Below are 17,484 nucleotides of genomic sequence, written 5' to 3' on the forward strand. Positions count from 1 at the left end.
TCCTCCCACTGATTTCCAGATCATAGTCATCCGCAAAGCTCATAGGCAACGAATTTAGAGTTAAAAAGTTGGATTAAGAGCCTAAGTCTACGATAAAACCTTAAAAGGACAGTACTAAATTTTTTTGTCCAAAATAAATCAAAATGGACCTGGAACCATCTTGGTCCCTTCATGACTTCGCCTCTACTACACAAGTAACTCATTGAAGTTGTTATGGCATATCATCCTTCAACTTGATAACTTGTCATTGTGCCGGTGACTAGACTATGGACACGGGAGCATTGTCACAATCTCTGTCCTAATTTGATTATTCAATGGTAGAAGTTTAGTGGTTCAATGCTTTATAAAATGGTAGAAGACAATGCCATGTCAAGAGTTTTTGACTTAAAAGTTAGGAAATCTCAAGTAAGAGTAGTTTATGTGGGTATGAACAAAAATTTATTACTAGTTTATAATGTTGTCTCTCTTTTTAGTAAAAGGCAAAGTACATGGACTGTGTTTTTTTTTAGGTTTTGACACAAAAATATAGTTCATCTATCATTATCCAACCAACCTCCATGTGGGGCTTCCGGATTTTGTTTTTTTTTTAAAAAAAAAACCCTCTAAGTTTAGAAATCTTTTATGGAATAGCTGGGTATTGCTCTTTGAAAATGTGAGATATTTTTGAAAGTTTTTCTCTAACAACTCGATGAATTGCCTCTATGGGCACTTGACAGGTTAACTGCTGGCCTCAAGCCTTTGCTTGCGTTGCTATTGGCATATGTTGACATCTAGCAACATGCTTACTCGAAACCTATTGCATCAGTCGACATACTCATTCGAAAGTTGTTGGCATCTGTCAACTGACATGCAATATAACTTGGCAAATGATTATTTCACCATTTCACCATATGCAATATATGAAGTCGAAGCATCCTCTTGAGTCCTAGACCTCTTTTCATTTTATTAGTCGATGATTACACATTAATCTTATGTTGATTATCTATTAATTGGGGCATTTGAACCGTTCGATCTATCAAATATTCTACGATGATTGGTACCAAATCACAAAAAGATTATGCTTCTGTTACCCCTTCCTTACTTTAAAAAAATTAGATCTTTATGATTTTACCATATAAAAACGAGAAGGCCTTCTCCTTGCTATGAAATTTTCTAAAAGTGGACCCCACGGCTCTCTTCCTACCGGCTACAAAATCTGACAATATTTTGACCGTTACGATACACGATTCAAAATTTTCAAAAGCAACAACCTTAAACATTGATTGCTTCCTTCACCTCCATTTACCCTAAAAATTCAAATCAAATTACTTTATCAGTTTATCTGGACCAGCAAGAAGCAGAATCTGGAGTGGAAGTAACAATTACTTTCAAAAGCTGACACTACCCCCCCCGTTCATCTCCCTCAATCCAACGGCTCAAAAGTCAAAACCCTCCAAGGTTTAAATTAATACCCAAGTCAGTCGTCGATCGCTATTCCATTTCTTCAACAGGAGGAACATTCAATTGGTTTCCAACGAAAAGATTTGTACTTTCTGACAATTTAAGCAGTCTCTTCAATTGGGTCGGCAGGAAAATCTTCTGGGTATGTTTGGATAGCGAGAAAATTGCCGAGAAAATTACAGAATGCCTGTGTCGACTCGGTCCCAGACCAACTCAGTGGAGAGAAGCAAACCCGGTCCAGATCAAGAACCGAGCCACGCGAATCTTCCGCTAAGGAACCCACATCATGGATTGAAGGAAAAGATGAGAGCTTTGACGCTGCTCTACGAGCAGCAGAAGCAGGCCGCGGCGGCGCTGAGGAACCCGAATCCGAAATCCGATCCGGAGCAGCTCCGATTCGCGAGCCACCCGAGCGTCGAGCTTCTCGGTTCTTGTAAAAAGGAGGAGAGAGAAGAACCGAAGCAGGGGAGCCACCACGTGATGAGAGAGAACAACAGCAACGCAATGCACAACTCCACCGTTACCAGAACTTACGTTCTGCCACAGCCGCCGCCGACCCACGCCAAGGAGAATGTGGCGGCTGCGGGATTAAACGACCGGATTCTCAGCTTTACTTCGTGTCCAAGAAAGGCCAAGGCTTCAACCCCGGTGGCGAGGAGGCTGTCAATGGGAGGTCACGTGCAGCACGTGCCGGGCCGCCGCGGGAGTCCAGGTGGGGTGGCTGAGGGGGCTAGGAATGTGCAAGAATCGGAGACCCCTTCGGTTTCGGAGACACCCACGAGTCGAATTCTTGTGTTTGTTAGGCTGAGGCCGATGGCCAAGAAGGAAAGGGAGGCGGGTTCCAGATGCTGCGTTCGAATTGTGAACCGGCGGGATGTTTACTTGACGGAGTTTGCGAACGAGAACGATTATCTGCGGCTGAAGAGGCTCCGGGGACGGCATTTCATGTTCGATGCTTCTTTCCCTGATTCCACTTCTCAGCAAGAAGTTTATTCCACCACGTGAGTTTGGTTTAATTGGATATTATTAATCAGTGATTGATTGGATATAATTGGTGTTTTGGATTCTGCTTGAAAAAATCTTGGAACTTTGCATATAAAAATGTTCGAATTCGTCGTTACAGTCGTAATCGTGTTTGGTTTGATTCAATATTCGTATTTGTTTGCTGAGAAAAGCATGGTTCTTGTTGCGCTGGATTGGATCCCAAGAAATGGAAAATACTCTACAGCCTATGCTAGTGGTAGTGTTAGTTTCGAATTTTCGTGTCCCGTAAAATTTCTCAGTAACCAAACAGAAAGAGCAACCAACAATATTGTGAATTGTGAATGATGTGCTGTTAATGTTGTTTGTCTCAGTAATCCTTTCCATTTTAATGTGTAAGTTTTAACAAAACCGGTATGCCGTCTGTTTTTTCAGTACAGCTGAGCTTGTGGAGGCAGTTCTGCAGGGGAGGAATGGATCAGTATTCTGCTATGGTGCCACTGGAGCTGGAAAAACATACACAATGCTCGGCACGCTGGAGAATCCGGGAGTGATGGTTTTGGCAATCAAGGACCTCTTCACCAAGGTAAGGCAGAGGAGCTGTGATGGAAACCATGTGGTTCATCTGTCCTATCTTGAGGTCTATAACGAAACCGTGAGGGATCTGCTCTCCCCCGGAAGGCCTCTTGTACTTCGAGAAGACAAACAGGTCTGCCTCGTATCTTGCATCTCACATTACTTTGCTTGCAACTCACAAGGAAATGCATTTGTGTAAGAGTAATAGTGATGTCATATATAGTATGTGTTTGCTGTGTGTGTGCGAAAACATGTACAAGGGAAAATCTAAGAGCTATGTAGTTTCTTAAATTGAAACTAGCTGCAGTATTTCGACCAATCCAATCTTAGAACATAGTGTTTCTAGCTGCAGTTCTTAATGATGTTAGTGAAAATCAATTTGTGTTCAAATGTATTGCAGGGAATAGTGGCAGCCGGTCTTACACAATACAGAGCTTATTCCACCGATGAAGTAATTTCTTAGTCCCTTTTTGGATGCTTTGAAAAGTTAGATGCTTTGCTTAGAAGTTAATCTGTTGTTCGGTCTTTCTTTTGGTTTGTGGCAGGTTATGGCATTACTTCAGCAAGGAAACCAAAACCGAACTACTGAACCAACTCGCGCTAATGAAACTTCCTCACGGTCCCATGCCATTTTGCAGGTAACAATTGAGATATGGCTTGTTGAGTTCTGAAAACTTGCAATTATTATGACTCAATTTGATTGTTTCTTTCTAACTTGATCTCCTTGTATATCCAGGTTGTGATTGAATACCGAGTAAAAGATGCTTCTATGAATGTGGTCAACCGAGTAGGGAAGCTCTCACTAATTGATCTTGCCGGGTCAGAGAGAGCCCTTGCCACGGACCAGAGAACAGCTAGATCTCTTGAGGGTGCCAATATAAATCGGTCACTCTTAGCACTGAGCAGCTGCATCAATGCTCTTGTGGAAGGAAAGAAGCACATACCTTATAGGAACTCAAAGTTAACCCAACTTCTTAAGGATTCTTTAGGAGGAGCTTGTAACACTGTGATGATCGCGAACATCAGCCCATGCAATCTCACCTTTGGTGAAACCCAAAACACGCTTCATTGGGCAGATCGAGCAAAGGAAATCAGGACTAAGGTCAGTCCTCCTAACTTATCCAATCTTTTAAGTGCCATAAGCTATTGGACAGTTTTGTTTTGCTGCATTACTTGCTTGTCAGCAGACATTGGTTTCTATTGTCCTTGAAATTTCATACTTTCATGGCAACTCTAGATAATGTCTCTTTCCTTGTCATTTTACACAATTGCAGGCGTGCGAGGTGAACGAGGAGACACTGCAATTACCGGAAACTGATACTGATCAAGCCAAGCTATTGCTTGAATTACAGAAAGAGAATCGTGAACTGCGAGTACAACTTGCACACCAGAAACAGAAGCTATTAGTTGTCCAAGCACAATCCTTTGCTGCAAATGCCTCTCCAACGCCTTCTTCGGTTACATCCCTCTTGACTCCTCCAACTTCTGCCCAAGCAAATGACAAGCGGAAACCCAGACCCTCTTTCTTGACCCGGACTTGCTTCACACCAGAGTCCAAGAAAAGAGGGGCTGAGGAAGCAGTTAAAGATCTTCGCCGGACTGTAAAGACATTGGAGGCAGAAATAGAGAGGATGAAGAAAGATCACACTTCACAGCTAAAGCAGAAAGATGATATCATTCGTGAGCTTTTGAGGGAAAGTGAGAAAACACCAGGAGCAGGGAGGGAGGGTGGGGAAAAGAGGGCGGTGACAAGGACTAGCGTGAGACCGCAGGAGCCGAGCACAAAGAGGATCGTTACAAGAGCTAGCATGAGAAAACAGGAGCCAAGCATTGGTGAATTGAAGAGCCCAAGTCACCGTTTCAGGTCACCAGTCCCAACAGCTAAAAAACGAAGCTTTTGGGACATAACAACTGCAAACAGCCCATCAGCTGCTACATTAAATGGAAGAAAAACTAGAAGCCATGTCATTTCTGAACCTGCTGCAGCTCCCTCCATGCTTCTTCAGGTAATCTAATTGTTCTCATCGTCTTCCTTTCCTTCATCTTGTTTCTGATGAAAGAAAATTGTAGCAAAGAATCGCATGCGTGTCTGAAACTTCACAACAAAGCCTCCTTCCCCCAAAAGTCTCGTGGCCTCTCCTACCTTTTTAATCTTTTATGTATAAGTTTCATAGTTCTGCAACTGATGCAGCTTGCCTATCCATGTTTCTGGTTTGTGATATTTTTTGGACCGCACATCATCAATTGTGCCCCATTCAGCCAGGTTTTGCACGACAAAAGCCCGAGCGTTTGAAGTAACACGGGAGGGAGATGGTAGAAGAAAAGAGAGAAAAAACTACTTAGGTCAATCTGGAAGATGGAAAGACGATGGCATTCTGGCAAAAGCACTTCCTACCAGCAATATTTTCTCTGACGGATCGAGCCCGTAGTTCAACATGGAAGAAAAATTGTAACTTTGTAGGTGGCGCTGCTGTTACTTGTATGCCATCTTTCGTCATACGATTTCATTTGTGGAGTTTGCAGAACATATTCCATTAGTTGTTTTCAATCTTCAGAGTTGTCCATTATTTATTCCAAATCAATAAACTTCAGTCTGTAAATTCGCAGTAATCATTTCTTGCTTCATATTCTTTGGGCCCTATATGTCAATTCCTGAATGAACTGGGGAACAAGATTCAACCAAATGCAAAACACCAGCTGCTCTTGGCAAAAAGGAAAATCTACCAGCAGCATCTGCATCACTATATTCACTGAACGCGGCTACTTTCTTTGTAAAAACTTGATTACTATACGCTGCAACGTAGCTCCAGGTTTGTAACAGGATGTGTAACTGGAAAGAAACGCAGGTTTTGCACAACATACTTAACCTTCAAACTATTATATATTTTTTATAACAACGCTCAATCGAAGAGAAGTTCAAAATAACATTTGCATTATACGAAATAAATAGTTTAGAACACGAGATTTGACACAAACCTCTACTCTCTGGATAGATTACGCTGCCACTTTCTATAACAACAACAACAAAGTCCTTTTCTCACTAAGTGGGGTCAGGCTATATGAATCCTAGAACGTTATTGCGCTCAGTTCTGTGTCACAGTCTTCGTTAGATCCAAGTACTCTAATTCTTTTCTTAGAGTCTCTTCCAAAGTCTTCCTCTACCCCTTCGACCCTGAACTTGTGTCCAGTAATCGCATCTTCTAATCAGAGCGTCAGTAGGCCTTTGTTTCATATGTCTAAACCACCGTAACCGATTTTCTCTCATTTTTCCTTCAATTTCGGTTACTCCTACTTTACCTCGGATATCCTCATTCGTAATCTTATCCTTTCTCGTGTGCCCACACATCCAACGAAGCATTCTCATCTCCACTACACCCATTTTATGTACGTATTGATGCTTCACCGCCCAACATTCCGTGCCATAAAGCATTGCCAGCCTTATTGCCATCCTATTAAATTTTCCCTTGAGCTTCAGTGGCATACAACAGTCACACAACACGCCGGATGAAATTCTATATTCGAAAGCACTCTATTTTTAAGCTGGTTCATAGCGTGATCTTTTGCCTCTCCTTCCTCCAAATGCTTGAGTTTTGGTAAATAGGAAAGACAGGATCAGCATTAATGTATTCCTGAGAAACAACAAAAGAGTGACGAACAGCATAATCCAACAAAATTAAAAAGTAAAAAAACAAACATATCAATGGTAGATACCAACCCCTCTATAAATATTCATCGTGAGATCTCTAGCTGAGAAACACAGCATGAGAGATGGGTGAAGGCAAGACTAAGGCCGCCAACGTCGTCAATGGTCAAACAATCCATGGATACCTCAACCAGCAAAGGTACATTACTGAGAAGCAAGTCTATCTTATCGTCAATGCTAATAAACGAAACAAGGTTCGTATCACAAATCTCAACACGTTCGAGCCTACTGCAATTCTTTAGCTCTAATTACCAAACCAATCGATGAACTGGCAACTCTTAAGTTAACCAAACGTGCAGTGCAAGACACGGATAATCGTTTCAAGCAATGGACTGTGCGAAACGAAGTGCTCAAGAACTTTTCCGGTCACATCAACATTATTGAGAAAAAGAAGTTTGAGGGACTTAAACCCAATGCTATGGTTCAAACCGGACCCTTTTCCATTGCAATTGAATCCAATTATCTATGGATCTTCTGAAGCGATCCTCTCATCTATGGTTCAGAGTGGACCCTTTTCCATTGCAACTGCAAAAAACAAGCCCGGAATTGTTCGATGTTAGGGAGAGTATGCTGTTCAACCACATGATTGACTCAATCGACGTACGCATGCCTTTCTTGCTCCCGCATGTTTGGAAGGAGGTCCCTGAAGCCGCTCAAAGTTTTACCGGCATCAAAATCGAAATTCATAGTAAACCAGGCCCAGGCATGCCGCCATCCCCTGGAGAGGACACTGGTGGCTACTGCTTCCTTTAGCGGCAAGAAAGAAAATATAGTAAGAGTTTCATCAGGCAAGAAATACTCCATCGGACAACTTACCTTGTCTTGGACAAATTGATCAGTAGTTTGGTCTACTGGCTCCTCCATTAATCTGGCAGTGGTTTTCTCACGTCGGGGATTGTGTTGTAGGAGGACTGCGAACTCTGAACCCTAAACCGTAAACCCTAAACTTTGAAAGACACTGGCGTGAATACTTATTTTATTGGTTTTCTCATGCCAAAAACTGATCATTCCAGCTCCTTCCCCAAAAGAAAATCTACCAGCATCGATCTACAATAGTGCATGAAATATCTTGTGCATCGCTATTTTCTAGACGCCGCTATTTTTCTTCTATAAACTTAACTTAATTACCATAAGCTGCAAAGTTGCTCCAGTTTTTCTGCTGAATTCAACCACCATGAATCTAGCAACTGGAAAAGAGTTCACATATGATGTCAACATACTCCAAGATAGAATAACCTGCTATACATAGGCAATTTAGATGGGTTAGATGCAACCGAATTCTATAAATGGTGGCGTTCTTGGTTCATGATTTGTAAGAGGGTTCGTAATATAGGTAATTACGGGACGTCATTGTGGCGATATCCTAAAACAATGAATCATGCCATGTAGAAAAGTTAAAACACATAACATGACTTGATTAGTCTGAGATACCGTTACAATATAAGGGTGTCCCTAACTCAGACCTAGATGTGCATATCAAGACCAAAACTATGATAATTATCCAACCCCGACCCCCCCCCCCCCCCCCCAAACCCCTCCACCTCCTCCCTCCCAAATAAGGCCACTTGACTCAAAAAGCCAATCCACTTCTCATAATCCGGCCCCTAATTCTGCTTAATTATATTAATTAACCTCCATTAATTTCAACTTTCAAGCATAATCTAGATAATCCACTTGTCTAATTAAGGTAAAATATATATGGGTGCGCAAAGAAAAGTTGTTTCTGCGTTTCAGCAGCTCTTCAAGCACGGGGCTCAGAGCCTTGATTTGGTCCCACCATAACTGCGTTTCAGCTTAAATGTGCTTTAGCACCTTCAAGGCCTTCATTTTTGTCAACTTAATGATTAAGCAAATAATCACTTCATCATTTTAATTAATTAAGATAATAGCTGGGCCAAATTAAAAAAAGCCAGAGTACACCTAATTAAGAGAGAGACAGTTGTAAACTCATCACAGTGTAGGCCTTGGACTTGCAATATACAGGTGTTAGTAACAAGGAAGGGATGGGAAGGAACAAAAATAAAAGGGGAGAGAACCCTCTTCCCTCGAAAATAAGTCATCGTGCATTGATCAAATATAAAAAGAGATACGGGTTTAGTTACACTAAGAGCAGCATGCATGATGACTTTCATAGAGTGCTAACAAGAATTTCAGAAAAGAAATATATGGTTTAAAATTCATAGATATCATTATGCTTTCTAACATTTTGCATGTGATCAATGTTTCTCATTTGTTTTCTACATACTACACGACAGACTTATCTACAACGGCGATGCTAATGGTTTGTGGAGGTATCCCAAACCAATTCACTACCATCCGTTTTAAGTTTTCAACAAGGCAGTGTGCAAGGCTTAGGATACCGTCATCCATCGCATTGAAGACCTTCTCCTACTTCATAGTCATCGTACAATGCTCATTCAACACAGCCTACGTACAAATGCAGACAGTAATGCGGCTGTGGGCAACAAGCAAAAATTGTACAATGACCCTATGGAAATGAATTCAATTAAATGTTGTACTGTGTCTATATAAAGAAAGAAGATACCCCAAGCCAACAAGGCTCATGCTTGTGCTTTGCGAGGGTCGCAAAAATAATGTCTATCCACTATCATACATAACATTACTCTTGTTTTACAAATATGATGTTTCCTCTGTATGTGTGAATATCCAAGTTTTTTTTCTTGGTTTTATTTAATATTATTGCAGGTGCTGAGTGCTAAAGAGCTTGGGTCGTATTTATTGGAATAATAATTGTATAAAGCAATGGCCTTGCCTAGACAACTTTAGGTCCAGCCACCAACTTTTGCATCCTTTGAAAGAATGATGACTGGATGATCAAAACGACCCTCGGTTTCTGTGACAAGATAATCCTTATCCTCTGGCGGAGGGATAGGTTTTGATCCGAAAATGATTTCAGCACTCTTTTTTATGTTTTACAAAACTCATGCGTCTTGATCTCATTTAATTTGTTCAATTTAATGCCTAAATAAATAGAGAAGTACAAAGAATGAGGAAATTGTGTGCAAAAATCATTTTCTGCTTTAGTCGAGATGTAAACACATACCATTTTGAAAGGTTAAAGCCAAAGGGCTCTCTCCCCACTCTTTTCATTGCAGCTGCAGAGAGAGAAGAAAGAAAAAAGAAGGCATACTTGAAAGCCATCAAACTAGGGCATGTTGGCATACTTGCCCCATTCATTCCACCATAAATTCTTAAATCCGCCTAGTCCGTACACGCCAACACACTCATACGAGTTCCTCTCGATCTCGTCTTTTTTTAAGTATGCTGCCATATACGGACACCGCAAATATCCACAGTTGATGCGTTGTACCATAAAAGGTCACATTACTGGGGACAATGTAACAAGGATGATTTAAATTCAGCAGGGAATCAAATGCCAAACTGGAAAAGCAGTCAACAAGATTAAATTCAAGGAAAAAAAAAAAGATATTAAACAAGAAAAACAAAAGCAGTCAATCATAAGAAAAGCCAAAATTCTGCTGTCAGGAATTGGATTTGGAATTTTTGCTCTTTTAAATATTTGTTTTTGCTTTTGATGACTTCTATGATTACTTTGGTAAAATTTTATATTGGGATCATTTGTCACACAAAATTATATAATCAAAAGCAATGATTGGAAATTGGAATTAGCCTATACTTTTGGACCAAATGCCTTAAATCATATGGGAAGATTGTGTGAGAAAAAGTACACTACTGCTCAAGGATCCAACCTAAACAGGGAAAGGAAATTAAATAGTATACCAAAAAAATTAGACACTAAACATATCATTGAAGATTATCCCACACAGCAAATAAAGAGAAAAATTGCATCATTAGTTATTGGATAATTCTTGTGTTCCTTCGAGGAGAGATTTTTCAGCGTGCTCTGGAGCAGATTTGACAAAACGCCATATGTTATTATATAATCGGATGAATACTTGAAATAAAAACTTCTCTGTAATTGTGTAATAACATGTGGTGTATCGTCATGTGTTCCGGGCATATTGAAAAATTTCTCCTCCTTGAGAGGATGAGCTGGTTCCTCCATTTGATATGAACCAATCATGTCTTAACACATTTTCATTCTTTTAAAAAGAAAAATCAAATAACAAAGACGCTCTGCCACACAGTACTACGGTTTGGTGGTATTCCTCCTCACTTATAAGTAAGAGGTCTTAGGTTCGAATCTCATGAATGGAGAATTCGATAATAAATTAGGCTGCTCATTGTGTGGCTTAGTCGAACTCCCTCTTCCCCTAATGTAAAAATATTGATGTACTAAAAAATAAAATAAAATAAAAAAGCCATAATTTATAGAAACTTCTAATCATGCTCAAACTCATAATCTGGATTTATTAAAAAAAAAAAATCAAAAACATGAACACGTGTCAAGATATCGTTAGTCCATGTCAAAGGTAGGAACTTGCTCATCCTTAATTATTTTATTTTGGTTGCTATGCATCATTTGCAGCCTTCTTATGATTTGAGTACTAAAGTTCAAGCAGCCTGTGATCTCATACGTTTTGTATAATTTACCTAAAACATTTTTGGTTATGCAGATTGGAGGAAAAGGAGAAAAATAAAATGTATAGTTCCTTTTATAGGGGTTTGGCCTCTTTTTTAAATTAGAAAAATTAGCATTAATTTGAGGTTAATTAGGTAATTGTAGGTTAAGGCAGTGTGCTCGTCCCTCATGCAACTTAAGTTCAAACTTCTCCCTCGTAGATTTAAAGAGGTAAACATTAATACAAGGAAATATATACCTTTAGAAGCCAATGCATTCGCTACAAAATTAGTTTAATTTGATTGAACAGTCCATACACCTCTTTTTACTTCTCGCACACATTTTTAGTTTTCGACCGTCGGATCAGATGAATTGAAGAAGATCATCGGGCATAAATTAACAATGGATGTGTGAGGAGTAAAAAAGGGTGTGTGAATAGCACACCCATTCTCAAAAGAATATGATGTTGGTTGAATGTTTTTAATGATAGTCAGCTTCAAGAGAACTTTAGATCAGGTCCAAATTATCTCCTCTAATTTCTTTCTATTTGAACTGTTCACGATTGAGCCACGTTAACATCTTGTGTTGACTTCTTTACCGTAAGAGAAAGACAGAGGAAAGTGAGCGAGAATGAGAGAAGAGGAGAAGATATTTAGAGAGGAACGAATCCTCTATTTAGATCGTAGAGTAATCAAATCAATGGATTAAAATAGTTTACAACATTAACAAAAAATGCAAATTAAAGAGGAAAATCATGAATCATGATTAAAGCATTAGCATCCTTGTCTCATCATAACTTCATTAAGGATTGGAAAAAGCTATACATATACCCTCCACACCTACCCCATCATGTTATATTGTATTTCCCCCCACCACCTAAACTAAACAAAATATGAAAAATACAATAAACCCCACTAAACATTTTCTCCAAATATACCAAACACAAAATAAATTTAAAACAAAAAATAAAAACTGCTTGCAGAGAACTAGCTACACTTCCACATTCCAATTTCCAGATTGATCAGAGCTAAAACTGAAGTACATATCGGAAATTCGAGCGGCGGAGATGCGAATTCGTGCAGCTTTTCGGGTTTATTAGACTCGGAGCAAGTAGATACTGAGCTCAGGAGCTCCATTGCTATCAGGGTTCATCATGTAGAAGGCCTCAGAGTCTCTAGACCCAACAATTCTCTCAAACTTGGCCCTCATGTACATGAGTTCGCCGTCGGATTCGGACCCGGCTTCAGCTTCATTCCCTTCCACCGCCGCAGACGGCGGCAGCACACCAGCCCCCATTGAAATGGGCTCCACAGCTTTCAACACCTTCCACTCCTTGGCCCCACATTCTCTTTTGCTAGCAAAACCATATTTCTTACCGTTGCAAAAAGTTCTCCACACTGGCTCTTCCAGCAGCCTCAGAGATTTCTGATCTTTCTTCTTTTGAAGATCTGCTTTGTGATCCTTGTCACACTCCAACGCAATTCTGACGAGGCCGGACGCCATTTCTTTTACCAACCCGCTGATCGGCGTTGCAAGCTCGATCAAGAAGGCCGGATGTGAGCTAGGGTCTCTCTGGAGTGCAAAATGTACGTGGCCACGCCTTGAGCCGAAAAGAGTGCCTACCACTCGGGGTCCCAGCCCAAGTGGTAGGCTAGATCGGTTCTTACCAAAAGTGGTAAGAACAGACCGCAACCTGGAAACTGCAGCCGCTTGCAGTTTCCTCCTGGGAAGTTGATGAGCCTCATGACCATGCTGTTGTTTTTGATGATGATCATGCTCTTGTTTCTTCTCCTCCTCCTCGTCGGATTTTGGTTTCGACGCAGAGGAGGAGGATTTGAGGCTCGGAAGAACTACATGATCAACATCATTTTCTTCTTCTTCTTCGTTGCCAACTTTGTTTGTCCAGAGGAAGTGTCTCTTGGAGGAGGAGTCCTGCAAGCTCCTTGCCATGCTCACTGCTTTCATATGAGAAAGCAATCAGTGGGAAGAGGGGAGTCCTTAAAGATGGTTTGGTGGGTAGAGAGAGAAAGAGAGGAGAGAGATAGAGAGTGGGGATTCTGGTCTATTCCTTCCTTCACTTTTATTGATATGTGGGGGGATTTCATTTCATTAATTCTTTGTTTCTAGCCCTTTGTTGTAGCCAAAGAGAATCCTGACAAAAGAAACACAGCCTGACCCACCAACTGAATGAGGAACTGAGGAGAGAGAGGGAGAGAGAGAGAGGGAGATTTGAAAAATAGAAAAGAAAGGAATCTAAGGAGACAATGTGCCTTGTTATTTCACTTTCTGGTGGGGTAGAGAGGAGAGGGAGAGGGAGAGGGATGTTGCTTGACTGACTCTTTTGACTTGAAATCCCCAAAACAGCAAAGAGATGGCAACCAAAGCCCAAACAAACCCAAAGCCATCGCTATTCCCACCAGACATGCTCACCACAAGTCACAAGTCTCAACACACCCTTCCATAACTCAGGAAAAGAACTTTCATGAAGCGAGTACATTATCATGCTGATATTCCAAACCAATTCGTTATCATGTAAGATACTTAACGTTCACGTGGTGTTGCATTCAATTGATTGATTGGTTTGTGTACCCATACCAATACTATGAGAAACGACATCACTTGTAACAGTATCTCAAACTAATCATGCATATTATCTTACAAGGAATTCAAAACGTATTGTAGTGTATCGTTGATTTGAGAGACTTGTCACAAACTATTTTAAATGACAGTGCGTGATTGGTCTGAAACACTGTCGTTGTGTTTGATTGGTAAGTTTCTCACCATGGCCCACACCCATGCCCATGTCCACTTCTAGTTGAGAGGTGCACCAGGTGGTGGTGGTGTTGTTTGTTGGGGGTTCTCATTAGAACACTGTTATCTCATGGGCTATGTTGGGTGCAGAGTCTACACATCACCTACCTGCGAACTGACGCTTCACTGTTTGTGGGGACCCAAAAACCAAACCCTTATTCTTCCAATGAAACATTGAAGCATCGCTTTCCTCATCGACTAGAATCTATTTGTAAGCCTCTCAATGTGGCCTTACCACATCTCTTGGTGCTGTACGAGTTTTATGAGGAATGATTTTTACAACGAAAAACGCTTCCGCTTGTGACCTATCGGAATGGTCCGCAGGATGATCTGAAAGCGTAAGAAAACTCTAAAGGAACTTTCTTTCGTAAGTTGCTGCATCCCATTGGATGTTTTGTGAAAGGAAAAAGAAAACACAAATGCAACAGAGTAACCTTGCAAATGCAGTCTCTATCGAGAAACGACGCTAAAAGAACACAACTCTTTTCCAAACTAATAACTAAACAAAGCCAAATAATTACATACAGTTGCGGCACCAGGAGTCAGACAATCTCTTACTAGTTACATGAACTTATAGACAAGGATCCATAAAGAAAATACAACTTCGCGTGCATATGGACATAGGCCAGCACACTCCCTACTGAATGGGTTTTTTCTTCTTCTTTCTTTTGTACATATAAGAGAAGCACAAATGGATAAGTCGAGGATACTTGCCTACGGTTCACGAAAAATAAAAGGTCCTAAGGTTAGCTCTCTAAACTTTGTTCAGGGTCTGGTTGCTTGGGCGCAGTGGCTCCACCATTCATTCTGGCACGTGCCTCGGCAAACATCCTCTGTTGCTCAGCCAAGGCTTCTTCCTCTGTCATCTCTGCTCCGTTCCCCCATTTGACACTTTTTGATAAGTCATGCTGCAATGAATACCACTTGCATCAGTATATAGTTTTATGTTGCAAGTTCATGACTGCTTGACAATTTATAGACATGTGAACTAGTTGACTAGTTGCATGCTTTAGCACCCAACACAACGGCCCCTGGTGCAACAACAGGCACCAGTTTGACATTTGCTTGTATAGAGGTACTGCCGGTTAAACCCAGCTGCACAAAAGATCAATCCCTAACTCTCAACGTTCCACTGAATAACTGATGTCTTGTTTTAAGTTATGGCAACTTCAGTCTTGCATAAGTTGAATGAACATAGAAGGCATCATGAACACTTACCATAGTCTCAAGCTTGTGTTGTTCATATGCTGAATAAACTTCCTCAATGTACTCGCTAAACCCAAGAACCTGATACACAGAAGAGAACAAATGTCATGATGCAGCCATTGTAAGCATCTCACATAGTATATGAATATAATTGCTCTTCATAAGCACAAATTAGGGGTTACAATTTAAGCTTAATGCACAAATATGCATCTCATTCGAGAATCCACATAGATCAATATGACAATAACTATCATGATAGAAGTATGAACTACACAGAGATAACGCCTGCACGTATAAATATACATACGTATGCATAGACTGATAGACATACTAACATACCACACTATTAAACTACCAGACGCACAATGGACAACAACAATTTAGGAAAATAAATCAGACCATACAAAGAATCAAATTTATAAAACTGAAAACATGTTCAACTGGGTTGTTCACAAACCTGTAAAGCCTTGAGTACATGCTCGGGAGCTATTGTTCTTTTCTCCTCTCTGCTACAAACTTCATTAGACTCTGATGAGATGAGATTTATAAACTCTGCAAACGCAATAACGCAAGTCTGAATGCTTTTCTTCAGTAATAAAGAAAAATAAAACATCCGTCAAAGCACTAAGGCAGTAGACAACACTTCAAACCCCAAAGTTATGGGGCAAAGAAATAAGTTAGGAGCAATTCCAACAGCTATAGCCTATAAAAATCCCAGAAAATCTGAAAACTAACTTTATTTTAATGTTGCTTCAAGCTTATTGACTAAAACATGTCACATTTGTAATCGAAAAAAGCATCTAGTGTATTAGCTGAAACTACTAGGTTTGACGTGCAGAACATGCTATTGGCCAAAACGAATAAGGGTTTAATCTATACAGAGATCAAGATACTAAGATAGATGCATTAGCAGTAGCAAAACTAAAGCAATTTTGAATTAATGTACAAATGTAAAACATAAACTAAAGATAAACTACTTATATATTCTCACCTACGCAACACTCAATCAAAAGATCTTGAGCATCTCTTGCGACACGTACATCTGGCGGCAACATCTCTTTAATGATTTTGGTCATGGTTGCTGAACATGAATATTAAATCATAAGCTACACGTACATCTGGCAGCAATATCGTGTATAATAAACAGTATAAGATGCCCCTACTGGGAATTCACAAACACAAAGAAACCATGAGGAGCACAAAGAGAGATGATAAAAGTATAGACACATATGATGCAGTGAGAGAGATAAATGATTACAAGGACATACTACTAGACAAGTAATCGCACAAAAGTTTGTCACGCCTGGTAAAGGCTTAGCCTCAACACGAGGAAACATGAATTAGCACCCAACCTAATGCTTGTTCTAATCACATGCAGGAAGCAGTACTTCGCAAGCAAATTCGGGGCCCCTAACCAGCAAGCAAATCATGCATACCTCCTTCCATCCAAATGAAATTTATTTTTAGGAGTTTTAATTCTGATTTCTTTGTTTATACAGTCCCACTCGCTATTCGTATCCGAAAAATCAATTTCTTGAAACCCTTAATTCAATATACAAGATTTAGTCAATCAATATTTTCAACCAATCTTTAATTAATCAATTTACGTAAGCAATTAGTTCAAAATAAAGAACAGCAGCAAACCCCCAAATCCTAGGGCACTAATTTTGTCGAAATCGTTCAATTACAAAATCCAGAGATAATTACACGAAATTAACCAAAAAAATCATGAAATCGATAAACCTAACAACAATAATCTCAAAAATTAAACGAAAAAATATACAAAAATTACGAATCCACCTTTCGGAAGCGAAGCATCTTCCTTTGACTTCCCGACGATGTCCATCGGATCCATCCTGGACCTGCGCACACAGTAAGACCCAAAAATCAGCACCTACATATTCCAAAATTCACCGAAAAAATACAAACGGAAAAAAAAAAATCACAGATCTAAAAATTCCAGCAGAACCGAGATGACTCACCTGATAACCGAGTTGAATTGGAGAGCGAGCAAGCGCGAATCTGACCGCGTAGACGACGAATGAATCAACCGATCGACGAAGATCCGAGTTGCAGGAAGATCACGATTCGGAAGGGAGACATGGTGTTGAATATATGGATTTATCAGGGGAAGGGGGTTGAGTTCTTCAGGATAAGAGAGCCAGATCTCGCTCGCAGGCGATTAGGGCAAACGAAACAAGTCTCCCCCAAAAGCGCGTTGATTTACGAGTCCACCACGCGCGTCGTTGAGGAGTTTTCGACG

At 40.3% G+C, this 17,484-nt stretch overlaps 3 protein-coding genes across 5 annotated transcripts; 1 reads left to right on the top strand and 2 right to left on the bottom strand.

Annotated features, from left to right (window-relative positions):
- The first annotated feature begins 1,284 nt into the window (after nucleotides 1–1,284).
- Nucleotides 1,285–5,607, top strand: LOC103929998 (kinesin-like protein KIN-8A). Of its 3 annotated transcripts, none has more exons than XM_048587545.1 (7): nucleotides 1,285–2,441; nucleotides 2,857–3,130; nucleotides 3,398–3,448; nucleotides 3,543–3,635; nucleotides 3,734–4,099; nucleotides 4,272–5,003; nucleotides 5,189–5,607. In XM_048587545.1, exons 1-7 carry the CDS (start codon nucleotides 1,624–1,626, stop codon nucleotides 5,288–5,290), a joined length of 2,436 nt encoding a protein of 811 aa, XP_048443502.1. In that variant the 5' UTR covers nucleotides 1,285–1,623; the 3' UTR covers nucleotides 5,291–5,607. The 3 variants fall into 3 exon arrangements, with proteins under 3 accessions (XP_048443502.1, XP_048443504.1, XP_048443503.1); XM_048587547.1 differs by having other exon boundaries at nucleotides 1,286–2,441; nucleotides 5,261–5,607; XM_048587546.1 differs by having other exon boundaries at nucleotides 1,287–2,441; nucleotides 5,257–5,607.
- A 6,336-nt stretch (nucleotides 5,608–11,943) lies between these two features.
- LOC103930006 (protein MIZU-KUSSEI 1) lies at nucleotides 11,944–13,292 on the bottom strand. Its single transcript, XM_048587860.1, has one exon. The coding sequence runs from the start codon at nucleotides 13,167–13,169 to the stop codon at nucleotides 12,300–12,302; it is 870 nt and encodes a 289-aa protein (XP_048443817.1). The 5' UTR covers nucleotides 13,170–13,292; the 3' UTR covers nucleotides 11,944–12,299.
- Nucleotides 13,293–14,482: 1,190 nt separating this feature from the next.
- Nucleotides 14,483–17,421, bottom strand: LOC103930016 (protein Dr1 homolog). The gene is made up of 6 exons (XM_009339301.3): nucleotides 17,204–17,421; nucleotides 17,022–17,083; nucleotides 16,213–16,302; nucleotides 15,679–15,773; nucleotides 15,234–15,302; nucleotides 14,483–14,923 (listed from the first exon to the last, which is right to left on the bottom strand). The coding sequence occupies exons 2-6, from the start codon at nucleotides 17,074–17,076 to the stop codon at nucleotides 14,762–14,764; spliced, it is 471 nt and encodes a 156-aa protein (XP_009337576.1). The 5' UTR covers nucleotides 17,077–17,083; nucleotides 17,204–17,421; the 3' UTR covers nucleotides 14,483–14,761.
- Nucleotides 17,422–17,484: the final 63 nt, after the last annotated feature.

Source organism: the organism of the source record quoted next, unplaced genomic scaffold, assembly GCF_019419815.1.
Source record: "Pyrus x bretschneideri cultivar Hongxiangsu unplaced genomic scaffold, Pyrus_bretschneideri_v1 Contig27, whole genome shotgun sequence".
Classification (NCBI taxonomy): Eukaryota; Viridiplantae; Streptophyta; class Magnoliopsida; order Rosales; family Rosaceae; genus Pyrus; species Pyrus x bretschneideri.

Coding starts and splice junctions, on each gene's coding strand:
- LOC103929998 (XM_048587545.1), top strand. CDS start 1,624: ATGCCTGTGTCGACTCGGTCCCAGACCAACTCAGTGGAGAGAAGCAAA. Junction 3,636..3,733: donor GGTCCCATGCCATTTTGCAG/GTAACAATTGAG, acceptor TTGTATATCCAG/GTTGTGATTGAATACCGAGT. Junction 4,100..4,271: donor CAAAGGAAATCAGGACTAAG/GTCAGTCCTCCT, acceptor ACACAATTGCAG/GCGTGCGAGGTGAACGAGGA.
- LOC103930006 (XM_048587860.1), bottom strand. CDS start 13,169: ATGAAAGCAGTGAGCATGGCAAGGAGCTTGCAGGACTCCTCCTCCAAG.
- LOC103930016 (XM_009339301.3), bottom strand. CDS start 17,076: ATGGATCCGATGGACATCGTCGGGAAGTCAAAGGAAGATGCTTCGCTT. Junction 15,774..16,212: donor TTTGATTGAGTGTTGCGTAG/GTGAGAATATAT, acceptor TTGCGTTTGCAG/AGTTTATAAATCTCATCTCA. Junction 14,924..15,233: donor AACACAAGCTTGAGACTATG/GTAAGTGTTCAT, acceptor TATTCATTGCAG/CATGACTTATCAAAAAGTGT.